The sequence below is a fragment of the Aquila chrysaetos genome, chromosome 22 (assembly GCF_900496995.4).
Source record: "Aquila chrysaetos chrysaetos chromosome 22, bAquChr1.4, whole genome shotgun sequence".
In the NCBI taxonomy this organism is placed as follows: Eukaryota; Metazoa; Chordata; class Aves; order Accipitriformes; family Accipitridae; genus Aquila; species Aquila chrysaetos.
The window spans coordinates 15,957,498-15,985,478 of record NC_044025.1 but is presented as its reverse complement, the minus strand read 5'-3'; the positions used below and the strand labels follow the sequence as shown (position 1 = coordinate 15,985,478).

The window sequence follows — 27,981 nt, the reverse complement described above, 5'->3', positions numbered from 1 at the left end:
GTGGGCAGGCGCCGCCGGGCAGGGCTGAGGGTAGGAGGCGGTGGGGGGGGGAGGGAAGCGAAGCGGCACCGGCCTCGGGGGAGAAGGAGGAAGTGGGGCGGGGGGGAGCGGAGCGGGCGCCAGGCCGGGCCGGGGAGGAACCGGGGCGGGGGCGAGCCCGGCGGGGCGCCTAGGTAAGCCCGCGGGAGGGGGGTGGGGGGGGAGGAGCGGCGGAGGCCGGGGAAGGCCCGAGGCGGGGGGAGTCCCCGCCATGGTGGGGGCCGGTGTGAGGAACCGGTGAACGGCGGCGGCCGCCCCCCTCGCTCTCCGGTCCATGGTGCTGCCCCCCTGCCCCATGGCGGAGTTCGTGGTGCCGCGGCACAGCGCGGTGATGGAGCGGCTCCGCCGGCGCATCGAGCTCTGCCGGCGGCACCACAGCGCCTGCGAGTCCCGCTACCAGGCCGTCTCCCCGGAGCGCCTGGAGCTGGAGCGCCAGCAAACCTTCGCCCTGCACCAGCGCTGCCTGCAGGCTAAGGCCAAGCGGGCCGGCAAGCACCGGCAGCCGCCCCCGGCGCCGCCGCCGCCCGCGCCCCCTCCGCCGGCCGCCGCCGTCGCGGGAAGCGCCGACAGGACCGGAGCCAACGGCCTGGACGCCGAGACGGCGAGCGGCGAGCAGCACGGCCGCAGCAGCACGTTGATCGCGGTAAGGGGCCGGCCCGTTCCCGGTCGGGGGCCGTGGGAGGGAGCCGGCGGTCGGCGTGGTCGTGCCCGGCTGGCACCGTGACCTCTCCTCCGGAGCTGGCAGCGGATGGAGGAAGGAGAACGAGCTCCCGCGGCTGGTGCGATGGCTTGTGGTGGGAGGGCTGAGGTCGGTGCTGCTCTGCGGAGTGCTGGTGTCGGCTCTGTTAGAACTTCGCGGCTGGTAAGGGCTGCTTGATTGTCTCTCTTGTCACCTTTGTGCGCTGAAAGAGTCCGTAGGAACTGCTGCCTGTTGAGGTAGGAGTAGGGGGTGGCTGCCTGCGGTGGTTACGGTCATTCAGAGTAGCGTCCTGGGAATCGTGTTTCTGGCTAATTCACCTAAAATGTTCCTGCAGAAACTGTCAGAGGAGCATTGATACTGCCGTGGCTTTGGAGTTTTTGTTTGTTTGCTTACATCTTTAATTTAAGCTGTCAGGGTTTAGTGGAGTCACTTGATAAGGATATGCTTGTTACTGTGGGGGAATTTTTAAGACAAAAAATGCGTCTGTTAATTCTGGTACATATTGGAAAGAATTTTGGTGGAAAGGCAGCTGCTTATTTGCCACTCGCTCTAGTGGGTGTGAACTCTATGGGAATCCCACTCCACCCATTAAAAACTGGCTTAGCTCAAAATCTTAATGTTTCTCTGGCTTCTCTAGCATTTCTGGTTGTCAGGATATATTCAGGCAGCCCGGTTTGTATATCAAGATAGCTACTGCTTAACTTATTCTGAGCTCTTTAAATACACTGCTGTGTACTAATGTGTCAGTAATGTAGGTTAGTAGGATAACCTCTTAAAGGTTGCCTGTCTTAATACACATCTTCCTTAAAACCAGGTTTCTCTAAATGGTGGCCTGCGTGAAAATGATACAGTACTGTTCTGAATGTCTTTAAAAGGGGACACGGGATTAACCTGAGACATTTCCAGGTTAACATATAGATCAAATCTTATTTTTAAGATGGTATGTGTGCTTGATCAGCTTAGAAGCGAAGGTGGTGTGATTCTCTGCTGTCTTGGACCTCATTTAGTTACAGTTTTTAAAATGGAATCATGATAGAACTTACTGCATACTTGCATATGACTGGACACGATGTGAAATAGTGAAACGTGGGGCGCAGTGATGGCAGCTTTAACGTAACTAGCGCTAGGCAGCATGTGTACAGTTTGTAGTATTTACAAGATGAACTGAAAATGTTGTTCAGCTGCATTGTTTCTATTTTTGCTAATATATATACATGAGAATCTAGGACGTACTGAATTTTTCTGAAGACGAAGATACTTGTGACGCAGTTAGAGCACTTCAGGTGGTTGTTAAATAAGGGTACTTGAGGAAGAGAGGAAACCTTGTGTGTTCCTGACAGTCATTCTGTAAAACTTTCCAGGTAGCTGTTGTTTAGTAGGCTGATTTTGAATGTAGACTTGTGTCAGAACAAAAATGACTCAAACTCCTATTTTATTATCTAAATACTTGGTGGGATTTCTATTTATTTCCTGTCTGGGCTCTAAGGCTTTTTGCACATGGGGCTCTATCCATTAATAATGTGTATTTTTGTTACACACAGAGCTCTTTAGCATGTCAAATCCTGTTGCTTAAACTGCCATCACGCGTCTTCATATTGATCTTCTAAAAGAAAGATGTCTTTAATTCATTGGTGTTGTTTCTTTTAAATTGCTTTGGATGTGGATTTGATCTAATTAGCATCCATTATAATGAGGACTCTCAACAGTAGTGAGGTTCTGAAATACACTGCACATCTGGGGAAGCCCTTCTTGTACAGGAAGCTGCTGCCAGTGGCCAATTTACACAACAGAAGAGGGTTTTAGTGTATGAATGACTCTTCCTCGTGCTGGCCTGCTGTTTCCTTCCTAGGATACATGACTGTAAGCTTAATTGTAGTTGCTGATTCATCACCTCGTTACTAGGGTATAAAGTTGGTTTGCTTAGTAATTCAAGTTTTGAAAAACAACAACAAAAAACCCTCTGCTGCTAGTTTCATTCCTTTGGTGTAAAAGGTACCTCTGTAGGTTGGTATTTTACCTCTAGCAATCATTTAGTTGTTATCAAGACCAAGCATGTGCTTTGTACGGGAAGGACGTGGGTTTGGTTTACAATATTGAATAAAGTTTGGACGAACACCAAAATTATCTTGTTTTAAAATATCTTGGACACATTCCTTTCAAAAGAATGCTGGTAGATCAGTGAAACATGCAGTATATCAGCTATCACTGCTGTTACAATCCAGAGTTTTCCATGAAGCTGCATATGAGTCTTCTCTTGGAAACTGGTACTTTGTGTTGAAAGTTAATGAAGCGTTTATTTCGATCCTTGAAAGAGGAAGCAACTCATGTAAAGGTAAAGGATTTATGATCTAGCATCAGAGGGCTTGTAGTAGAAGGATGTGAAGCTGCACTGCCACAAGTGTGGACAGTGGACTATGTGTGTGCTCCCAGATGCTTACTTCACAGCATCTTCTGCAAATTCAGAGTGGTCACGGGGAACAGTGTAGCACCGCCACTTCCTTCTTACCATCTTGTATGATTTTTCATGTGGCCGAAATCAGGTATTTTTTCTTCCATTAGTCTTTCCTCTGTTTTAGATCCTGAAGTTGGATGGATCTTGCTTACAAGCAGAGGTAAGGGGTAGATTCTTCCTTTGTTTTCTTAATAAGAGGCTCTAAAATTTGAGCCACAGAAGCCAAGAGAATGCAGTATTGATACAGAAATACCTTGGATGATTTGTGCACCATGTAGGCCTGTCCTGCATTTGAGGAGAAAGATGAAAAACTTATTAGCTTCCTATTTAAAAAAAAAAAAAAAGAGACCAATATTTAATGGGAAATTCAGATGTTGAAGTTTACTTCACATTTCTGTTGTTTAAGATGACATTGTTAAGACTATGTTCAAAGTAGAAGATGCTTAATGTTTGGATAACCTATTGTCTGTTGTGTTAATCTTATATTTTTGAGGAACAGGGAAGTTGGGAAGAGACAGGTCTTGTCTCCTAGAACACTTTTTCCTCTTTGCTAGGTTCTGATTTGAGGAAGTTCATTCTAATAACGCTGTTTCAATTCTCAGCAGTAAAAAGGTAGGCTTCCTTGTATTTCTCTGATAGACTATAATCTATAGTAGTGTATCACTGAGCTGAACAGAAAGTGTTTCGTTGACATGTGAATGAGGAGAATGGCAAGATCTGGATTTTCATCTCCACTCCTTGTTTTGTGATGTGGTCTCTTGGCAGGAGACCTGCTCCCCGTTTCTTACTGTTTTTTTTCTGCACCTGAGAGCAGTTGTTGCGTAGATGGCCTGCTTTGTCTAGGGCTGCCACAAAACCACAAACAGCATTTCTGGAATGGGCAGAGAAGGTCTAGTCGGTGGTTTGTTTTGGGAATGCTTTGTGTTAAAGCTGAAGAGCAGGCCAGTATTTATTTGGGAGCGATAAAAGTTTTTACGTTAATAATAGGTAAGTTCTAATTTAATCAAAGGCACCAAGTAAAAAGCTTAAAAAGAAATTTAAGTATAAGGACAGCAATGCAATGTTTCTTGGTTGAAAGACCTAAAGTAATAAATTAAAGGGAATAGATTGCCTGGATTGTACTGACAAGCATTAATTGTGTTGCATTAATGAAGCTCAGGCTGGTACACTAACAATTCAGAAGACCTCATTTTTCTTTAAGCTGTGGTGTAGGGGTGTTGAATTGTGAAATTATGTTTTACCACAAAAATAGCAAATTATTTCCATGTTATTTATACATAACTATAGTGCAGTGTAGTCTTGCCACCATTGTTTGTTTTTGCTGACAAGTCTGATAGTTTGTTGCCCAACAACTCAGACAGGTTTTTCTTTGTCTCCTTTTAATTCTATGTGAGGTATTGTTGTACGTTTGAAACATTTCCCTTACTAGATTAGTTAGATATGCAGTGATGCTTCCTAAATTGTAAGGATCTGGGAGTGACTGATCTGCTGCTGCTGTTTTAAGTTCAAGTGAGGTGGAGGATCCGGCATTGCAGCTGAAGGCACAGCAGTTTTTTTGATTGAGCAGAACAATTCCTGTAGCAGAAGCTGCCCCTTGTGACTAATGCAGGCTTGGGATATTTATAGACGTGCATATCCACAGCCCTTCTTCACTCCAGCAGGCAGTCACCCAAATACAAAAGTCTTCTGGAATTAAAGTAAAAGTCAAAATTAAAATTAGTCCAGCAGTTTGGTTCTGACAACACAGTGGAATGCAGGAACACATTGGGTAATAAAATGCTTTCCTTGCTGGGGAGTGCAACTTTGGAAGCTGTAGATAGATGCACAGTAAATGGAGAGTTCTTAGTGCGTTGTGTAGTCAAAATGTTATGTTTTCTATCCAAAACTCATACACCACAATTTCTGATATTTGCATCATTGTTCCAGCTTAAGAGGTTGTCATCTTTGTTGCTCCTGTCCTTGGCCAGGTAGGAGAGGAGAATCTGTGTCTGTAGAGGACGTACTGTAAGCTCTGGTTCATGGGAGCTTATCTGCTCTGCAATACTACCACTTCCATGGCAGAAAAATGGACAAATCATATTTTGGTTTCCCCTTCTAGGTGAGAATGCTGGTATCTAGCTAAGAGGCATATTAGAACTAGATTTTTATTATGTTTCTAGAGTAATGCAGCATTTCTTCTTTGAAAATGACCAGCATTATGTTTCTTTTGCTGGTATTTAAGGACAAATCCTTGTAGACATAACTTAATTCTGAGACTGAAATGGTAAACTTATCCCAAATAAAATACAAAAAAATTGAAGCTCTATTGAATCCTGTAAGAATATTTTAATCTCTGTACAGATGCTTTAAAAACCTAAACAAGAACATTATATGGAGCCTAAAAGGCGCAGTATAAAACCCCCTTTTTTTAAAAGTTTTGGTTCTGCAATGTTCAGTAGGTATTTTTTCAGAAAAAATGAAACTTGCATGGAGTTTCTATTTTTCTTTTATATATATATATATTTTTACTCTCTTCAGTTACAGGACTCAAAGTATAACAAATTACTGGATTTTTACAAAAGTAGTTTAGTTGACTGTCCTCAGTTTAAAAATTCTGCATTATGAAGGATTTCTTGGTTTCAAGTGAACAGTGTGAACTAAATTGTCATGCTTGTTAAGTTCTAATGCCTTAATGTCCCTGGTTTCACATTATTATCTAAAACTAGTTTTAGGTATTGAGTGTTTCACACTGATATTTTGATTCCTGGAATAATCTTTTTCTCTTTAAAAAAAACAACCAACCAAACAAAAACAACAACCAAAAACCAGAACAACTTTGTGCCACTGTTTTGATCAGTGATTCATGCCCCTTTCCCACCAAGGCAGTAAGAGTGCACTGCACTGGACTGAAGTTTTGAACTTTGTCAGTGCTAACAGAAAAGCTGTAGATGAAGTTTTAAAGCTTTTACAGTTTCTTCTTGTTGGGCTTCTGTGGTAGTTTGTGGATGGCTTTTATGAAGTCTTCCAACCTGCCCCTGCAGTAAGACCACAATATGGCTGAGCATCATTGTGGTAAACCTGGTGGGTGTAAGGCAGAGATTGAATATAGCTCATCAAAATTATTTGTGTGGTGTCCATTTGCTGATGGAAGCCTTGTCATTTGACAGGACGTGCATCCATCTCTGGCATTGTGGTCCTGTGTCCTAGTCAAGTATAGCGTATATGTACTGTGAATTATATGATCGGGGCTGCTTGTGTTGGACACCCCTTTTGTTGTGATGGATGACACCTGGGTATTATCAGTTTGTGTTCCTCGCATGAGGAATCCACAGTTATGGCCTGACTTGCGTGTGTGCTCCTGCCAAGTAAGTGTATTTATGACCATGTTGAGGACTGTCTGTTTTGCTCACGTGAATAAAATGCAGTTCTGATGATGTGATGTGGAGGAGGTGCAGCCCATGGCCCTTCAGTGGCTATTTAAGAAACTGTATGTCCTGTTTCGGGCCAAAGGATTGAGGCCTGCTTACATACCTTTCTTTGCACTGTTCCTATATTGGTTTAAATACTTCGCATAAATGCTTTTGGGGTAATACTTGTAGGCAAAGCTAAATAGCAGAGATCTTGGAGGTTCATTATTTGCTGGGAAGTGGAATAGGCTGAGAAAATGGGAATGCATTTCTGTACCTGTTCTTGTGACAATGGAAAGGATTGGCTCATGTTACAGATGAAATTAATTGATTCTGCTAAGGAAACCATGGACAGCATACCAGAGGGCCACTGTGACTTACAGAATGATAGTGGACGATAAAATTAAAGCTAAAGGGATTTTCTTAGTGAGTAGCAAGCTGTGCTTTACTTCGTCAGTGTTTCTTTTCTTTTCTTTTTCTTTTTTTTTTTTTTGTTTTGGTAGAAGAGAACAGGTTTTTCTTGCCTTGAGGACTCTGTTGGAGCAGCTTGATATGTAGATAGTTTGCAGTCTGACTTGTATCTCACATGCTCCTTGTTATTTTTTTCCCCCAAAACCAGGTTATTTGGATAGACACAGACAAATTGGGGAAGAACCGAATTTAATTTCTTTTTCTGTTAGGAAATCAAGAGTTGAGATAGTATGTACGAAATGCATATAAGAAAGGAATTTCACAAGAGAAAGTTGCATTATTTGCAGAGTAGTTATATGAATGTATTTCATGTGAGAATTTCAGGTTCTGTTACTCAAAGTTAAACATGAGTAAATGGAAGGTATCAGGATATATTTCTAATGGCAGAGGAGGAGGAACCTGTAACTTTTGGCTCCCACAAATTTTTATAGCGCTGTCTTTTCTTGAGAAGAAAGGAGGTAGAAAGTGGAACACTGTTACTAGGTTAGTTTTAAGCTGGTTAGCTGGCTGTATTGTAGATGGCTAACTACAGTAGCATAAATCTCAGTGTAGACTTACTGCCACAATATCCAAGTACCTTTTTGATTCTTTTTAACATGAAAAGTGAACTAGGATGCAAGTGCAGTTGGTGAATAGCTTCTAAAACTCAGAAGTTAAGTGTCCTGGTTACAAACTGGGCTCAATCTTTTCTGATAGGGATAGAAGATAAGCAGATTTTCTTCATTCCTACGTGTCTATTGGCTGTCATGTACAGGTAGGATATCTTTCAAATAATCTTAGATTTAGCTGGGGTGAAACAAGGCTGGAAGCAGTCACCCCCAAATTTTACTTCATTAGTGAATTTATTATTTTTTCTTTAAACTTTTTTGACAAGGGAATATAGTTTTAGGTGAAAGGAGGACTTTGTGTAGAGCAACTAAAGTCAAGATATCACCAAGAATCTGAGTGTTATGACTTAAAACCCATATAGATACGAAAGCTCCTATGTGTTTTTATTGATGGAAAGAGCCTGTGATGGATATTAGGACTCTGTATCTTTTTCTAGACTACAGTAAGTGTAGTTTATAAGCGTGGATGATTTAACCTTAGACTAGTTAGCTGCATATATTGCAAATGGTGTAGTACAGTAGCAAAGACCTTAGGACAGATTAGCTTGTGGAATATTTGTCCAGCAACCCAGGTGTGTTTTGCAGCCTGTGAAAAGCTGTGTGCAATTGTAGCTATAATGCTACCAAAATCCTAGTTGCCTTGAGTTGTTTATATGAATTACAATTACAGCAGTGACCCCAATGGGCACATATTCTGTTTTAATATAGAAATTTGCTTCAACTGTGAGAAGAATACGTTCAGTGTACAAAACTAAGTTACTACTTGTATGTCAGTTTTCAGGGAGTGTGTTGTTCCCTAATGATTTAGAATTAAGGAGCATCCATTCCCAAACTTTGAGTGATTGACTCATCATATGACCTTGGGCAAGTTACTCATCCACCTTAAGCTTCAGTTTTCCCAGTTGGAGTATTAAGTAAACAATGGGAAACTTGCTGAAAGCCAAATGTTGTGATTGAGTTGAGGCTTCCTTGTTTTCTGTTGTTTTGCCTTTTTACAAAAAAGTAAATTTCCATTATTCTTTCAAGTTGGTATTTGAAAAATTCACTCTAGATCTGCTACTCCAAGCTGTAGACCTAATGTTCAAATTAAGAGAATTCAAGTTCCAGCCTCCTCTCCAAATTTACACCTCACCTCATCCTACTAGGTCTTCTGCTGATCTTGCTACTCTGCTGCTATTTCCATGAACCATCTAGAAGATCATAGTCTCCTGGGAAGCTGCAGCCAATCCCTCAGATACAAATAAGAATTTGCTGCTACCTATGCAAGCATTAAACAAATAGTGTTTTTTCCGAAGATCAGACTGTTTAAAAAAAATTACAACAATTAACTGTGAACCAGTTCTTTTGTCCTTAAATCAAAGAATGCTGTTGCCCAGGCAAGTGCTGTAAAATTCTTCTGATAATTTATGCTGGCTCTACATACAACCTCTTGCTTGAGTACTGAGATCTTGAGGTTTCCCCTGTTTGTTCTTGGATGAGACAGTTTTCCCCAAGGGTTAGTGGACTGCGTTGTGGAGACTGCAAGTAATATTAAAAAAGGCATACTTGTCTTGAGGTTTGTTTAATGAGCTGCTTTTCTGCCATCTGAGAGAACTGTTGTTCAGTACACCATGCTTCAGACGGGTGGCTTTTTGTGGGGATTCTCCTCATGCGTCCTGCTGTGATGTACGAAGGCATCTCATACAGGTCAGGGGAGCTGATGGAAGCTCTCCCTCTGTAAGCGCACTGCTCTGTTTGAGCAGTGTCTCTGCCCTACAGGTTTGTCTGCGTTGGTGTAGTGTTCCAGCACAAACAAAGCACAAGTTTTTCTACAGAAAGCACCTGAGGGAAAGAAAAGTTTATAGTCATCTTTGATGTGTGCAGGAGTTCTGTTTTCAGATGTTTTTGAGGTCCATGGAAAGAACTATTTGAAAGAATGCTGCCAGGAAAGAGAAGTTGAACAAAGGCGCTCAAACTCTGGTTGTAAAACTGTTGCTGTACCCTCTGGTTGCTTCTAGGTGGCACTACAAGAAAAAGAATATGTGCATTCACTAGCTACGAGAAGCCAACTGTTGAGCTGGTTGGGGCTCTGGTGGTCATAGTGCAGAGAGGAGCAGCTGGCAAATACTCTAGGAGAAAGGAGGAAAGGAATAAACTTACTCTGTTGTGATAGAATTGACTGAATTCTGAATTGTGTTTTATATAAGTGTGAAACAGTGGTCCCTTAGTGACAAGCTGGTTTTGCTTTAGTGCCAAAAATGTGATTGTGTACAAAACTTATATACACAGCTCTTCTCCAAAAATTATAATTACAAGAGAAATGGTCCTCTTTTTCTCTAAATATTTAAATGTGAGACTGCTTTATAAAGCAGTCTTACGGAACAATTATACCACGTGTACATGGGCCAAATAAAATACAGGTTTTTATTCTCATCTAAAATTTGAATCTTAACATTCTTCAATATTTTCTCATTTTGAATAGGAAAAAACATAATATATTCCAGCTCACAGCCATTTCTCAACTTTTTGTTGTTAAAGTACCTGGCAGCTTTTGGTTTTGTTTGAAGGAGGGGGCTCCGTTTGATACAGTACATGTTTTTGAAAGTTTACCCTAAGAGACTGTAGTAAGGAGGTCATCTCATGTAATAACTTGTAAAACAAATCTTATCAAAGCAAAGGTGTAACCATTCTTTTTAACCTTTTTTCCTAAAATGTTTTATTCAGAGGTAGACAATGTTCTGGTAAGAAATAAAAATCCTAATCTATGAAGCATAAAACTAAATAACTAAAGCCTGACTTTTTTTTTTTCAGCAGCTCCATGAGACTGTGAAAAGAAAGCTTGATAGTGCTGCTTCCCCTCAGAATGGAGACCAGCAGAATGGCTATGGTGATGTATTTTCTGTGTCCAAGAAACTGCGTCGTGATGATGGTCTTGGTGGAGTGAGTGGTTCTACCAATGGAATGCCCCCTGTCTCACCACTCCATCATCTTGACAAGAAATCTGGCAGCGGAGATACCTTACAACTTAATGGAAAACATCCGATGGGGCTAGATGGCATCAGCAAGAAGTGTCTTCCAGATTCCAGCCTGCAAATGAATGGAGGTGGTGATGCTGATGACTCATTTCCTCTGAGTTTGAACAAAGAGCTGAAGCAGGAGCCCGTAGATGATCTTCCATGTATGATTGCTGGAGCAGGGGGTTCTATATCTCAGAATAACTTGATGCCTGATCTTAATCTTAATGAGCAAGAATGGAAGGAACTTATTGAGGAGCTTAATAGATCAGTGCCCGATGAAGACATGAAGGATCTCTTCAATGAAGACTTTGAAGAGAAAAAAGATGCCGATTCTTCAAATTCAGCTGCACAGACTCCTTTGCCACAAGATATTAACATAAAGACTGAGTTTTCCCCAGCACCCTTTGAACAGGAACAGATGGGATCTCCCCAGGTGAGATCCACTTCATCAGGTCCAGCATTTATTGGTGCTGCATCTGTACCTGTAAGTGCCGCTTCTCCAGCGGTTGGTAGTTCTCAGGCTATGTTTCAGCCTTCCAGTCAGTCAATGACTGAAAATCCTAATCAGCCCATGATGCAGGCATCAAACCACTCTCAGAACGTCCAGAGGCCTCTCCCCAACGTGTTGTTACCTGGGAAGGGTGCAGGAAGTGCCAAAGAAATGTCTTCTGCTCATCAACTTCAGCAGATTGCTGCCAAGCAGAAGAGAGACCAGATGTTGCAGAACCAGCAGCAAGCTTCACAAGTCCACCAAACAAATCAGATGTCTACGTGGCAACAGTCTGGGCCTTCTCATAGTCCACTGGCTGTCCCATACCCCATGGAGAATCCCACCAGCCCATCAGTTTACCAGCCGGACTTCAACAATCAGAAACTCATGATGCCTAACATGGGAAATAAAAGCTCACCAAGAGCGGGAGGCAATTACCATGTGAACATTTTGGGTCATCAGCAAAACAGCTTGAACCAGAACCCTGTGAATAGTCAAGGCTCTATGCTAGACTATGGGAACACCAAACCTCTTTCCCATTACAAAGCAGAATGTGAACAGGGGGTTACAGTACCTGGTCAGAACAAGACTCCCATGTTGGCATACATACAACAGCGCCAGCAGCCACCGCTGTCTCACGTGAGTGATGACCAAAATGGGATGATCCTGTTGAAACCCAAGTCTGGAAACATTGCCTACCGGCTACCGCACAGTCAGGTGAATCTTCTGGGTTTTGTTACCTTTGTTCAGTAGCAGATCTAAGGTTTTGCATGAAGGTGTTGGATAGGTAAGGCTAGAGTAGAGATTACTTGGTATTGTTTCAAAAGAGTTGCCGCATGATTTCAAAGAAGAAAATGATAATATGCAATAAGCTGAGACAAGAATCAAGAACTCTGTTTTCCACTGCAGGCAGTTTTTAATACTCAGTTCTAGGTCATGGGGTAATGTGTGATTTCCAGCTTAATATACTTTGTGGGCAACAAATTATGTCACGCTTTATAGAAGCTTCTACTTACAAAGATAAATAGATGCTTTGTAAACTTTTGCCTAAAATAACTCATGTAAAACTGTAGTGTTAAACAGTGTTCTCAAAGAAGCTTTGATTTCTTTACCTTCTTTTTAGTCCCTGCTTGTGTCATAGTTGGCTTACTATTAAAAGACATGCCTTCAGTTGCTTCTTTTTTGAAGAGAGATGGAAGTGGGGGCTGCATTCCTGATTTCTTGGGTGTTCCTTGGGGCTTTTCAAATCTAAGAATTTGTTATTGGTTAAGTCTCGGGGTATTGGGAAAACATGGGATAGGAGAAAAATATATTTTTAAGAATGGGTAATAGTAATATTTGTCTGCTTGAAGCAATATACTTCAGGTTTTCCTGTAAAGGAAAATTGCAGATGGTGCTTCTTTGCCTTACATATAACTGATGCTACAGGTATGCTGCAGGTGAAAATTTTATGTAGTAGATGGGGTATGGACTCATTGGGATTCTGTAACATGTGCCTGCAACGCACATACTAGAGGGCTTGTTGAGAAAAAAGGGTCTTTGTTATAAGGATTAAAGCTCCTCTAGCAAAAGCTGTTGGAGACCCAACTCTAGTAATATGTTCCCTCAACAAATCAAAATAAAAAAAAAAACTGTGAAAAAGATCTGATTAGTCTATGATAAAGACCACACTGATATACAAATACAAATCTGAGATAAATGTATGCTTCATAAGGCACAAAAAAAAAAAAGATCTCTTTAAAAGCTAGCAGAAGTAACAATCTAATGACATTTTGATGGAAGAAGGGGAAGGGTGGAGATAATTGTGTATGTCACATCTCCCCTGCATTAAAGAACATGAGGGTGACCTTGTATCTACACTGCCATGCTTGCACTGAATTAACAGAAATACTGATGAACGCTTCTGGAGGACTTCTCAAAAGCTTGCATATAGAACAACTTAGCACAGCATTACCTATATTTGGCTCATGATTTCTTATGAAACTGCAGAGAGTGAAAACCAACAGCCGAACCCATTAGCTGAATTCTAAACTTGAAAGTAATATTTGTTTGCATAATTAGAGATGAGGCTGAACTGTGGTTAAAAATGATAAAAATTGTCAAATTTCAAATGGATTTGCTGGTACAAAGAGGACAGTATCAGATCTTGAATGATAAACTTTCCATGTTATTTTTGCTTATCCCATGTTCCAGTCTCTAAAAAAAGCAGACTTATGAAAAATTAATAACAACAGGCTTATCTGTAATAGTATTTTTCTCTGTGGAATATGGTGATGGTTGGATTGCTGGAAAAATACGTTAAGACTCATTTTGATCAGTGATAGCCGCCTTCCCCTTCACCTGCAAATAGTAAATACTCTCATACTAAAAAAAAGCAGCCTTAGGAGGGGAGGCATAAACACTTGCTGAACTAAATGTTGACAGAAGAGGCAAAATTTAAATAAATGCTTTGTGTAATGAAAATTTAAAATGTAGTGTTTGAAAAGCTGCTACCAAAGTAAACTGAAGCTGTAACTGGCACTGTTCCTCTGGCTGAGTAGAAGCACACAGAGCTATACTCACCTGTTTGAGCTGGACTTTTGGAAGTACTTCGAGACTGAAGTTAAAGCTTCTGTTCCTAAATGTTGCGGAGCTTCTGACCTTAACTCTGAACTGTCGTTTCTGTGTCTGGCACTTTATAGATGGGTTTTTGGCTGTGTTTGATTAGCTGAACTGGAAACTGTATCACACTTGGCCTTTTCTGGTAGAAGCTTTACAAGTGAAGAAGCTATTGCATAAAGATGGCAAAATACAAGGAACTGATCTAATTTTTATTAAATAGTGTAAATGTACAAATAAGCAATAATTGGCAATTTCTGTTGTTCTGTGTTGTGATTCCCTTCCCTGTGTAGACTTTGCTTATAAAGCCTCTCTTCCTTATCCTGTAAAATGATTAAAAATAATACAAATTGTGGTCATCACCATGAAAATGCCTTTCCTCATCTGTGTAACTACATACAGTTTCTAAATTCTGGAGGGCTAACCTCTTTTTGTAACTCATGTCACTTTTTGTATATTTTGCAGGATCAAAACCCTTCTCCTAACGTTCCTCGCGTCCCTGTTTCTGTCCCGGGCCCTGGTGTGGGTGCCCAGGCTCCCAATGTCTCCATGGCAGGTAACCACAGCAACCCACCTTATCTCAGCAATCAGCAGCAAGCAGCAGTGATGAAGCAACACCAAATGCTGATGGACCAGCAGAAGCAGAGAGAGCAGCAACAGAAGCACTTGCTCATGGAGCAACAGAAGCAGCAATTCCTAATGGAGCAGAGACAGCAACACCTTCTGGCTGAGCAGGTAAGAGGGGCCAGCAGTCTTTTTTTCTTTGCACTGATTTGCTTTGGTGGATGAAACAGCATTGGAGATTTTGTTGAACAGTTACCGCATTACAAAATAGGGGATGTAAACTGCAAGGTGCTTTGGTATCATAAGTATAATCGCTGTTTTATGTTTCCGTAAAAGTAACCCAAACACATAGCACTTGATTGCTGAGACTTACTTTTTCTGTTGTTACAAGGCACTGTGGTGACTGAAAAGAATGAAATAGGTAGAATTGAGTAGTGTGAAAATACAAGACTATACCTACATGGAGAGAATGTGTCATACCAGTGATGGTGTAATTCTTTGTGAAAGAAGGAAGGCAAATGGAATCAGAGCAAAAAGAAAAGATAAGGTTGGGATACTGTTGGTGTGTTCTGTAGAGCTTTAAAAATGGAAGAAATGAGCAAGGGACTCTAAGCTCATTGTGCTTTCTGCCTTTTTTCCCTGTGAGATCCACAGCAGTTCATGTTTCAAATTTTAAAACATCTTTCCCTTGTTTATTTGGGGAAAATAATTAGACATCTGTATCCAACTTGCATCTTATCCTGCCAAAAGAATTCAACTCTGCTGTCCATCAGACTGCAGAAAGCTGCTTTAGCCCCTCTCAGGGAAACAGGCTCCTTGTGTAAACATTTTTAAGCTTTAAACCTTTTGCAAGTCTTTCAGCTGGGAATCAGCCCAAAGGGCCTTATTCCTGTCAGCAGTGCTTTTCTGCATTTTTAAAAGTCCATGCAGGCATGTTCCAGGCATCAGCACTGTACATAGAAATTATCAATATCTGGTGTGTGGAGGAATGGGAAGGTGAATTTTCAAAGAAATTTTGGGAGAACTAGGGACAACCTGGTATTCAGATCTTCTGGAAAAAGTGTAATGATCTGGACTGCTGAAAAGTTTTGTCTTTGAAGATGATGGGGGGAGGGGAAGAGCCACGGGAACTGTTGTCTTTGGGGATAACGGGGCGGGGAAGAGCCAGTGGTTTAATGGAAAAAAAATGTGAAATGCATCTATCCCTGAAAATTAAAAAAATGTTAAAAAAATAAAAACTTAAATGCTCTGGAGTCCTTCAACTAATAACAGTTGGGAATGTATAATTTCCTTAATTTTCAGCACTGTTAGAAGCTGATAAATCTGAATGTTCTCAACTTTAAAATTGGGAGTTGTTATTCTGGTAGATAGGATTTTTGCTGTAATAGTAGTTTGGAAAATAGAGGTGGTGAGAGAAGGTCAGGTAATGGTTGTCTGTGTGTGTGTGTGGACACCTTAACTTTTATTGCAGCAACTGTCCATCAGAACCTTTATTTGAGAACAAAGGAAATAATACAGTCTCCTCTGAACTGAAAACATGTGGAAGCCCATTTTGAGGGGAAGGGTGTAGTAGAATCTGGAGTATTGTGGAGCTGTGGCTGTGCCAAGTCGTAGTGAATGGAATGGCTTTTTTGATCCCCTGGAGACTTCTGTTAAAATTGAGGACTAGACTGAGGTGACAGAAAAGCCCCTTCAGATCTTGACCCAGTGTAGATAAAACATAAGAATGTGGTGGGCAGTGTTTTAAAGAAAATTGTATGAATGGTGGTAAAGGTACATTTTTGATATTTGGCTAAAAATACAATTTGGGCTAAGGGAATATCGTGGTGGAAATATACTGTCAAAGACTGAAGGACAAAGAATGCCCAAATCATCAATAAAATAATATTTTCTATTTGAATTCTGTGATCTATAAACTTACATAAATCAATATAATACTTTTTAGTAAATCATTCAGGTTTTGATGACTTGTATGTTAATATCAAATGTCAAAAATTCCTAATCGTTACTCTCCCAAGATGTTAACAAACAGGTACTCTTTGAAAGAAGGTGGCGAGAAAGGAAATAGGCGGTGTTGGCATCCTGCTTGTACTTTTGCACTGCTGGTGAATGACGATTAGTAGAGCTCTATTAGAGCCCTTAAAGCTTGTGGCTCAGTGGATTTCCTTAGCTGAGTAATGGACCTAAGAGGTGTCAGACATCTCTGAACAGTGGGGTGGTGTATTAACAGGGTGATGAGTAGCATATCTCAAACACAGTGTTGAAATATTTCTTTTTCCTTCCTATTTGCTTCTGCTTAGCCTGCATGTGTTGCTGTAGTAAACAAGTATTATGAAAATATTTTATTCCTGTCCTGGTTACGGTAACTATGACTTCAACTTGTGTCTTTGTATAGTGATACTGGGACACTGGTCCCAAATAAGGAGCAGCTTTGCTTTGGAGCTGAACAGACTTAGATACTGCATTTGCAATGTTTCTTGGCCTTGTGCTGCCCAGTCAAGCTACATCTTGTTAGCATTCTAATTTGATATGTATTTCTTTTGATACACATGATGCTGGATGTAGTTTTACAAAAAGATTTCTGAATCAGTTGATCTCTATTTTGCAAGAGAATTATAGTTTCAGGTAGCTTCAGTGCCATTCCCTGCCACTCTAAAGCTGTCTTTGCATTTGGTATTCTGCATCTTTTTTTTTTCTTTCTCTTTTTCCTTTCTTTTTCTTTCTCTTTTCTTTCTCTTTTCTTCTTTTTCCTTTCTTTTTCCTTTCTTTTTCCTTTCTTTTTCCTTTCTTTTTCCTTTCTTTTTCCTTTCTTTTTCCTTTCTTTTTCCTTTCTTTTTCCTTTCTTTTTCCTTTCTTTTTCCTTTCTTTTTCCTTTCTTTTTCCTTTCTTTTTCCTTTCTTTTTCCTTTCTTTTTCCTTTCTTTTTCCTTTCTTTTTCCTTTCTTTTTCCTTTCTTTTTTTCTTTTTCCTTTCTTTTCCTTTCTTTTCCTTTCTTTTCTTTCTTTTCCTTTCTTTTTCCTTTCTTTTTCCTTTCTTTTTCCTTTCTTTTCCTTTCTTTTCCTTTCTTTTTCCTTTCTTTTTCCTTTCTTTTTCCTTTCTTTTTCCTTTCTTTTCCTTTCTTTTTCCTTTCTTTTTCCTTTCTTTTTCCTTTCTTTTTCCTTTCTTTTCCTTTCTTTTTCCTTTCTTTTTCCTTTCTTTTTCCTTTCTTTTTCCTTTCTTTTTCCTTTCTTTTTCCTTTCTTTTCCTTTCTTTTTCCTTTCTTTTTCCTTTCTTTTTCCTTTCTTTTTCCTTCTTTTCCTTCTTTTCCTTTCTTTTTCCTTTCTTTTTCCTTTCTTTTTCCTTTCTTTTTCCTTTCTTTTTCCTTTCTTTTCCTTTCTTTTTCCTTTCTTTTCCTTTCTTTTCCTTTCTTTTTCCTTTCTTTTTCCTTTCTTTTTCCTTTCTTTTTCCTTTCTTTTTCCTTTCTTTTTCCTTTCTTTTTCCTTTCTTTTCTTCTTTTCTTTTTTCCTTTCTTTTTCCTTTCTTTTCCTTTCTTTTTCCTTTCTTTTTCCTTTCTTTTCCTTTCTTTTTCCTTTCTTTTTTCCTTCTTTTTTCTTTCTTTTTCCTTTCTATTTTCCTTTCTTTTTCCTTTCTTTCCTTCTTTTTTCCTTTCTTTTTTTCCTTTCTTTTTTCCTTTCTTTTTCCTTTCTTTTTCTTTCTTTTTTTCCTTTCTTTTTCCTTTCTTTTTCTTTCTTTTTCCTTTCTTTTTTCCTTTCTTTTTTCCTTTCTTTTTTCCTTTCTTTTTTCCTTTCTTTTTTCCTTTCTTTTTTCCTTTCTTTTTTCCTTTCTTTTTTCCTTTCTTTTTTCCTTTCTTTTTTCCTTTCTTTTTTCCTTTCTTTTTCCTTTCTTTTCTTCTTTTTTCCTTTCTTTTTTCCTTTCTTTTTTCCTTTCTTTTTTCCTTTCTTTTTTCCTTTCTTTTTTCCTTTCTTTTTTCCTTTCTTTTTTCCTTTCTTTTTTCCGCCAGGTTCTGCAGCTCTTGGTTTCTCTCAGAACTATGGCACCTCTTCTTGGCTTCTGTGGTCAGCCTCTTTCAGGTTTGACTGGTCCTGCAAGCAGCAGGTCCTTTCTGTCAAGCAGCCTGCCCTCTTCATTCCTCTGCATGTCTCAACAGCTTCTTAGTTGTAGACATTTCAAAAGGATGGTAGTAATGTGTATCTGTCTATTTGTTACATTGCACTAGTCTCTTGTTTAAAAGCTTATTGCTTGTGCCTTTACCCCAGTACTCTTGGAAGGGAATTTCTGTCCCCTTCTGTGCTCTGTGTAACTTTTCAGATAAGTAGGTAGTTGTGCATTGTATCACTACTCAGTTATCTCAGAATTTCAGTCTGGTTGAAAATATCTGTGGAAGAAGAGCCAGAAATACTATGCCTGATATGTTTCATATTGTAAAAGCAGCCTGTTGGCCGTTTACGCTGTTAAGATCTCTGAGTGTACTATGAGTGCATGTACATACACTCTTGACATTGCCCTCAAGGCTTTAAATTTCATTTTCCCCAAAAGTTTTCTAATAGAAAATTTGCTTGTTTTATTTTACAAATGGTTTTATCATGAAGTAAGTACGGCTTGAATGTGCTTTTAAAGAGGCAAGGTTATTTTGAATCATTAGTAGGGTTTGTTTCAGTTGATTGGTGCATTGTTAAGAAAATGGGTTTGAACAATGATTACAAAACTTGTATAGCTTCTGTTATAAACTTAGTTCTGTAGTTTTCCATAATATTTTAGGAACACCTGTGGTATATAAGAATTCAGGTTTATGTATATTTTTTTCATTTTTGAAAACAAGGGATAGAAAATATTTACATGTTCAGTTTTTACTTTTCTGTGTAACATTGTTGATATTTATGACTTGTAGTTTAATTTCTAAAGAGAGGTCTAGAATATATTGATCTGGGGGTAAAGAGCAAAAAAATGTGTGATTTTTTTTTTTTATATATATACACACTCACATTTGCTCCTTTTGTACCTGTTTAGTGTCTTTAGAGTATTGCTAAAAATGCCTGTTGATTATGTTACTGATTAAAAGACTAAAATCTCAGATTTTCAATGTTTTAAAGGCTTCCGACATGCATTGGAATAACTCCTGTAATGCATGCTGTTGTCCTGTTGTCTCTTGAGTTCCTAGTCTTGTCACTCATCAGATTAAACTGACTGTGTTTGAACCTTGAGAACAAAGGTCTGAAGTGACTTTTAAGGCTGCAGAAGCCCCTTTAATTACCAGCTCGGCATAAAAGTATGCAGATAGCTTGTTTTTATACAAGATGGTCACCCTTGGAAGAGGCTTGACTTGTTTTCTAACTGTCTTGCATTGGACCTTTGTTAGGAGAAACAGCGGCAGCAGCAAGAACAACAGCTGCAGCGGCATCTGACTCGACCACCTCCCCAATATCAGGATCAACCGCAGAATCCGTACCAGCAACAGGTTGGACAGTTCACAGGTAAGTAAACGTGGCAATTGAAATAATGGCAGAAAAAATATCAGGAGTGAAAAACAAGGTGTCTTCAAATTTCCTGGATTGGATAGCTTTTAATTAATTGCAACATCTTCCCATGTCACTATGCCTTAAAACTTTTAGACCTATACTTAGATTCAGCTGCAGACTAACAGCTTCCCCTGTCCCAGATAAATGGGATAACTTAAGCTTCTGATTCTTAATATTGCTTTGGAAATGTGTAAAATTCTTAAGTACCTTCATTGTTCTAAAGGCCTTTTTATACTACCATTTCCTTTTACAGGTTGTAAATTCTCCTTAACTTTCATATATTAGGATTCAGGTTTTTTTCTGAAGCCTAACATCACTACTGCTTTTATCTATCACAGGCCCTCGTTATAGAAAAAACAAGCGATGTATTATTTCCCTCATTTACTAGGATGAGTTTAAAATTCTCTGATATTCTTATACCTGCTGCCTTTAGAAGGGAATGCAATTTGAATTCTCTTCATTACATCTTGGTGTCCTACATGGGTTTTTTTGTAGGAGAAGCAGCTTGGTATATCTTCAGTTTATTATCGCTGATAAATAAAAGATGTTACTGTTAAGCTGGAATAGCTTCAGGAATGTAGAAGAACTAGAGAACAGTAAAAACTCATTTCCTTACCTGAAAAATCCTTACTTAACAGGGCATCAAGAAGCCACTTGTCTTTTTTCGTAAACCTAGAGTACAAAAAAGTGCTTATTTCCTTCATTTTTGTTTCCTTGCTCTCTATGTTCCCACAGAAATAAATACTGAAGGGAAAAGATGCAAATAGAAATGTGATACCCTCATTCTGACAGCATTCATGACTATGCAGTGTCTGGTAGAGCTGTGACTGGGTGTTGTTACTTAACTGAAAAAACTTGATACCAATACAAAACGATTGTGATCAGCAGCATCCCTGAAATTGCACTGAAACATTTTTTTCTCCTGCCACTTTCCTACAGAAATACAGTAGTACACCTGTTAGAAACAGAGTATGTTTTGCTGTAATGAACATCAGTATTATTAAAACTATTTTTTCCTTGTTATGCTGATTTGTAACTATTTTTTGCATCTTAAATCCTGGTATGTGTACTACCTCTTCACTGTAGTGTTCCAGTAAGGTTCTTCCCCCACCCCCCCAGTAACATTGGTGTTTTTATGGTGTGCTTTGTTGGTAATTAATTTCGTATAATTTGAATTATATTTGAATAAAAATTGAATTAAAAATAATGGACAGCTGATATTCCTCAGGTGTCTTAAAATATGAAAAAAATCTGCATCTTTTTGGTTTGAAAGTAGAGAAAGTACTAGTGTAGGTAGGTTTCCCTTGATCGACTAAGAAGTGGAGGGGGATTATATGCATTTCACTTCACAGTGCTTTGCTTTTTTTTTTTTTTTTTTTTGCTTTAAGTAGGGGGCTGTTTCTTCTACAGGAAGGAACTTTTTTTACTCAGAATTTACAAGAACAAAGGACTTGGTTTTGGTTTGCTGAGAAGACTAATTTTTGCAAATCATCTTGCTTGGTTATCAGCATTGCATAGTAACATAGTGAAAATTTCATTGTGGAAATCCAAAAGATACTTGACCAAAAATTTTTGAAAGTTATATAAAATCGAAGAAATTTCTGGAATTGGGAAAACACAGGACTGGAAACCCTACAGTTGTTCAATAAGAGATACACAGCGTATTCATGGAATAACTGACACTGTGTGTGTGTGTGTGTGCAGTAAGTGGTATTTTTTTTTTTTAAGAGCCTAGCAAATGTGCATGCACTTCAAAGTATGTGTGTATACCTTTGTTTACAAAGAAATATCAGAGTCCTGCCTTTAAAGTCTAATTTTTTTTAAATTGATGATGCTGAACTCTTAGAAGTGGTATTCAGATTTTTTAGCACATTGGCATATCTGGGTTTGAGATCAAGGTGGAGGTGCGAACTGGAGCAACAATTGACACTCTTTAATTATGTGCTGCTGTCTTTGTGTTGGTTGCATAGGTCAGTTTATACAAATGCAGCTGCACCTCTGTTCTGGATTATAGTGTCTACAAGCCTAGCTTAGCTCTGGTTGAGCCGAGGTATTTAATGTACAAGATATTTCTTTGTATTTCAGGGTCATCTTCAGCCATGCCTGGGGTCAATAATTTAGGACAGTCCAGCTCCAGTAGTCCACGGATGTTTCCTCAGACCCAGAACATGATTCAGATGGGACCTGGACACAGTTCTGTTCCTGCACTCCAGTCGGGCTCCAGTCAGCAGGATCGGGGAGTGACTCAGTATACCAATATGCAAAACATTCAGCGAGGGGGATTATACAACTTGGCGTCTGGCATGACACAGATGGTTCCCCAGCATGCAACTCAAAGTGCCAATGGACAGCCACCGATGCAGAGACAAGGCAGCTTGGGCCAGGGTGCTGCCGTTCCTGCTGGATATGGGCAGAATACCTTAGCAAACTCAAGTATTTCTCAGCAGCACAGTAAAGGTGCACTGAATCCAACCTTATCTAAGCCACAGATGGCGAGAGTACCAGCTGCTATGGGGGCTCAAAATCCATCTTGGCAACACCAAGGTATCCCTAATATTAACAACCAGACACAAGCAAACAGTGGCTTAGGACCATTTACTGCCAGCTCCTCTTTCCACATGCAGCAAACTCATCTAAAGATGGCCAACCAACAGTTTGCCCAAGGAATGCCTCAGGTAAGCCTAAGCACCAGCAGACCCATGACGTCTATGAATGCTGCTGTCTCTGGGCAGATGTTGTCATCATCTTTAGGTGCGCAGCAGCGGACAAACCCACCTACGCAACAGCAGGTACCCTCACAGCAAGTCTTGCCTGGCATGAACCAGACTGTTCCAGATCTGAATGCTTTCAACCAGAATCCAAATCAGCAAATGCCCAACAGAGGTAATCTGCACTGTAGTCAAGGGTACCCTGTGAGGACAACCAGTCAAGAGCTGCCTTTTGCCTACAGCGGCCAGTCGGGCAATAATGGACTTCAGAACTTAACTGGTGACACAGATCTGATAGACTCTTTGCTGAAAAACAGGACTTCAGAGGAGTGGATGAATGATTTGGATGAATTGTTAGGAACTCATTAAAACGGGGCTGGGGGCGGGGGTTCTACTTTTTTAATTATTTCATGAAATATAAACAACACTTGGACCAAAAAACCTGTGGCATTGAGGAGACTTGCAGGCATTAGAGGTAAATGGTTGGGAAAGGGACTGGAGCTGCTTCTCAATGAGTGTTGATACATGGTAATGGCGCACCAAGCAGGTCTGCAGGAATAGTGCGTTTTATCTTGGTGTCTCTAAAGAGTCACAGACTCGAACAGGTCAAAAAATATTGTGCGTGTCCTAGCCAGCCTTTCAGAAATCTCACTTGCAGTGTTCTAAAATTAAATTTTTTAATTATTTAAAATAAAACAAAATTCCACAGAAATAGTGCAGAAAAAAAGCAAATAGTTGCACAAATTTTGTTTAGGGCTTAGTCTCCTGCAGCTATTACTTGCAATCATTTTTTGTTCATAGCTTGACATGCTATTATAGTACTGTCCATCAAACTTGTGACTTTTTATTTGAGAAGAGGCTGTATGCACCTGAGTATGCTTGCAAAATGTTTTGCATTGTTTCTTTTCCCCATCGCTGAAGCACGTGCCTGTACTTTCAATAAGCAAGTGATATTTCACAGTAAATATTTCTAGATGCTGGTTAATAGATGAAAGAAAGTATTAAAACCTGGCCAGTTAGTCTAGGTAGTCGTCTTAATAGATTGTAGTCTTTTAAGCTGCAGTTTGCACTCTGTTGTAGAGAGGCACAGTTCTTGGCTTATACCTTGCTGTGTTTAAAGGGGGAATTTCTTACGGGAGAACTTTTAAACTATAGTAGGTTTAACATGAATTGTAAAGCCATTTACTTTGCACCTGTTTCTTCATAACTTATTTCCAAAGGTAGTTGTATTTAAATGAAGGCTTTGCTTCATGACAGCTCATCTAGTTTTCTTTGTTGTAAAAAGTAAAACTAACTTTTGAGATCAGTTCATTCCCCAAAGTTAGCAGTGATGCAGTGAGCACAAGACTTTGTCACTTCAGAATAAAAATGAGGAAAAAAGAATTTGGCTGAGAGGTGGAAAGTCCTTACCAGCAATAATAGCACAGGCAGCCTGGGAGAATGCTTGTATCAGGGTTGCTCCAATATGGAAGTCTCCCCCTTTAAATACTTTTTTTTTTTTTAATTTCTTTTTTTTAATACTGGGTTACGAGTTTGATAATCTTTCTATAGACTGGTGGATTTACTTCTTTAATATCCCTTGAAGCAGATGCTGATTCTTCAGCTCAGCCCAAGGAGACCTCTTATCCATATGTTGGGGTCAGTCCCAGAAAGGACAAAAACCACAATGGGAACAGTCGGTGTTCCAAAGTCCTTACTTTCTACCAAAAAAATCCCCTATCCACCAATAAACCACCTTGCCTTAACCTTTATTTTAAAATGAAAATAAAGTTGAAAGCTTTTGTTTTAAATGCACAAATACCTCTTCCCTTTTAAATCCACTTTTTCGGAAAACTCCTTTAAACTTTCTAATCGAACCCAGCATTGTGATTTAAAAGCAATTTCCTTCAACACAGACTGGCTTCTTCAGGAGTTTTCTGCACTGCAGAGATGCGCGAGAGAGGGTTTTTTCCAGAGTGGGTGAAGGGAAGTGAAGGATAACATTGATTTCAAAGAAGGAAAATATTTTACTGTATCTGCAGCTCCTTTATGAGACAATTTGCACTTTTAAAAACTGCTTTTTAACACTAATACTTTTACCCTTTCCAAATATGCATGGAACATGGTTTGTCCAGCACACTTACCTAGTGTGGATGACTTACGCTCTGTTGAACAGATTTGATATTGTATCATGTTGAACTGTTGGTGAAAGATGTGCATTGATCAGTGGATCCCACCGTTGAATAGTGGATAAAAGTCCACTGAAGCAGACTTAATCCCTCGTAGAGCTTTTGAAAAGATAACATAAAGATTGTCTTTGGATGGGAAGATGAAGGTGTTAGTGACTTTGGTTGTTGACACTTCTGATATTTTCTAGAATAAGTAGTTGAGATGCAAATAACTGATGCTAACTTTTCTTATGCTGGCAATCTAAGAAAAGAGCTAGTGAGGTTGGTTTACTATTAAGTTAAACCAAAAACTGGTCCAAGGTAAGTGTCATTAGAAGAGTATAGATATAAACTAGCAATGGCAGGGGAAGGAGTGTTTGCTGTATTTTTATTTTTAAGGGTTAACTTTGCACCAGTGTGCCTTCCCTTCCTGTTGGGGGTGCTTGGGACCTCATAATTTCAAGTGACATCCTTCAATGTCACTAGTTTTTTCTGCCCCTTACAAACACTTGAGAGAAATAACAGGGTAGTAGGATTCAGCTTTTCTTTCTTCCCTGTTTAGGTTGTGGTGAAATCTGCTACGTTTTCCAGTAGATTTTGCACACGGACTTTGTTCCGAGTAAGTCAAAATACAATCCATCCAGTTGTGATTTCTTAATTGGAGGAAAAGAACATCTGCTGTTTGCATTATTACTACCAAAAAGGCAATCCAGCTAAATGTCCAGGAAAATGCAGATTGTACTCTTTCCTCCACTGTTTCTGGAAGCTAAGGTGGATATTGCCCTGCTTGACCAGAGGGTTTGTTCAGGAGGGTGTGTAGATTTGTTGACAGGGCCTTTTCATGGTACTGTTGAAGTAAAATTAAGTGTGATTCTAGGCAAACTGGCTTATAATGCCCATTGGTCTTCATATGTGAACAGGATCCAAACAGCATCTAACCTGATAGAAAAAACAGCCCTCGCTTCTGGTTTTGGTCCCTGTCCACATAATGCAATCAGATTGTTGGAAATACGGTATCGTATCACTGTAACAAAGTTGAAACAGTTCAATGGAAATGAAAATACGGTTTAGATGTACATAGGTGCATGGGTAGGGCTGGGCTTTGCCTTTATGCCCTTTAACGTGTAGCTGTCTATATATGCCCTTGGGCTTTCCATTTGCTGCAGCTTCAGAGCAATAAAATGTATCTCCCCTGAACTGTACCTAGCCAGCCGCCCATGGCTTTATTTATAAACTGCGGTTTTGGTTGGGTGGGAAAGGTGAGAGTGTCACTGTGCAACATCCACTGCCTTCCAAAAACCACGATTCAATTGAAAAGGGTGCTCAAAATTTTGTTATACACATTTCCTTTGTGTAAATAAATGTTTACAATTTTATATTAAAGATTTGAATAAGAGTTAGATCTTCTGACTGTATATTTTTTACTTTTTATAGATTTTAAAACTATAATTCTTTATATATGTGTTTGGGGGGTATTATGGTAAGTTTTATGCTTGTAAATGGAGAACAGTTGAATTTGATGCTAACCTTTATGAATTTTTGTCATTGAAATGTATAAAGAGTCCATTAATCCCCTTATTCTTTTACTACAATTACTGGTGCACACCAAAAAGAAATCCTTCACTTCTGTTTTATCATTATAAAATAAATATTTTGCTAGTGTATTAAACATACATGGTGTGACTTTATACATTTGTGTGAGCCGAGCAGAGTTCAGAGTTGTTGTGCCTAGTGAGATGGTTCCCTTCATCCCAACACACAATTTTGGTCAGCCTGTTACTTAGGCTCAAATTCTTCTGCTGTGTCTTACCAATTCTTACGGTTTCAGAAAGTCCATTTAAACAGGCCAGAACTGGATAAAGAGGCCTTAGAAAACTTTACTTTGAAAACAAGGCATTATGCTATACCCACTGCTTATGGACTTTTTTTTTTTTTTTTTTAATGCAGTTGTAGGCCTTAAGCTAGGAAATACAACTGCAGAGATTGTTGTTACTAGTGAAGAAGATGTTAATAATGACTGAGACCTCACATGTGCAAAATTGTAGAGTTCCAAAAATATGCTCAGATTCCCTCAAAGTAACAGGCCTTAGAGGTTCAAAGTGGCTTCCTTGAGACTGGAAGAAAGACAAAGATTATGTTTGTTTGATGTAGGCAGATGGCACACAGACACAAAAAAGAACCAAACTGAGAAATGAGGAACATGTACTGCAAGCGTGAGTTAATGTTTCTGAACAAGGAACAAAATACTGGCAGCAAGTTGTGTGAGGATTTTTGGCTTCGGGCTGGTAAGGTCCCTAAGCCACTCTGTAGAGCTGGTGGGTTGAAGAGGCTGTGGAAAATAATGGCAAAACAGGTCTTTCAGACCCTGCTGGATTGTTGAGCCTCTTAAGATGGACACTTACCCATATGTTGGTTAGAAGGGAAGTAAAGCAACAATCCGGCTCCATCAGTGCCCAGAGCTTTAGTGGTGTGTGCTTGGATGTTAATATGTTCTTGTTAACAAGTTATTACTTGACGAATTACTCTGAATACTTCAAAGCAGTTCTCTTAGTGAATCATACTACTTGCAGCTGAACCAAGAATTCGGTTATTATGTCGTACTTCCTGTTTGTCAAGTGTGCCTTTTAACTGATGATATCTAGTCTTACATTCTAAACTAACATCTCAAATCTCTCTAACCACAGATTTAGCAGTAGCGATAAAGAATTTGCAAAGTGTGACACATGCACTTCTTGCTAAGGCTGTATTCATTTTACATCTTAAACTGTAATTTCAAGCATCCCCCCCATGTAATAAGAACTTTAATCAGCTTCAAACATTGAAGGATCATTCTCCAAGCATTGAAGTTGGCGTCTTATTCTACAGCTATCATGTTTAAGGCCCCAGCTCACAGCCTTCAGATTTCTTCACAAAGTGCATCCTGATCTGAGTGTATTTTGAGTATATTCCTACTTCACAAGTTTGTTGTGTTTGGGGAGAGGAGGGGACCTGGAACTTCAGAAGCTTATAAAGAACCAAATGTAATAACAAATAACAGTACCAGGATGAGCTGCTTCTAGCCTGAGGGGAACTGTGAAGTTATTACTTTATTAACTTTTGCTTTATTGTCCCCTTAAAAGGGCTGCATTTATTTAACGTTGAGTAAACCAGAAATTTCCCAAACTGTCCCCTGTTGAAGTGATGTGTATGTGCGTGTTTTTCCAAAGATTTTAAGGAGTCAGTGGCAGCTTGTGACCAACCTCTGTGCAGAAACCAATTTTTTTTTTTTTTTTTTTCTTTTTTGCTTGGTGTTAGTGTCTTTTCTGAG

General features: G+C 39.5%; 1 protein-coding gene across 4 annotated transcripts; it reads left to right on the top strand.

Annotated features, from left to right (window-relative positions):
* Positions 1–153: 153 nt before the first annotated feature.
* Positions 154–26,343, top strand: MAML1 (mastermind like transcriptional coactivator 1). 4 transcript variants are annotated; one of them, XM_029998096.2, is made up of 5 exons: positions 154–682; positions 10,450–11,859; positions 14,206–14,475; positions 19,660–19,774; positions 21,905–26,343. In XM_029998096.2, exons 1-5 carry the CDS (start codon positions 314–316, stop codon positions 22,894–22,896), a joined length of 3,156 nt encoding a protein of 1,051 aa, XP_029853956.1. In that variant the 5' UTR covers positions 154–313; the 3' UTR covers positions 22,897–26,343. The 4 variants fall into 4 exon arrangements, with proteins under 4 accessions (XP_029853956.1, XP_040975256.1, XP_029853955.1 ...); XM_041119322.1 differs by lacking the exon at positions 21,905–26,343 and adding an exon at positions 20,555–21,885 and having other exon boundaries at positions 10,447–11,859; XM_029998095.2 differs by having other exon boundaries at positions 155–682; positions 10,447–11,859.
* Positions 26,344–27,981: the final 1,638 nt, after the last annotated feature.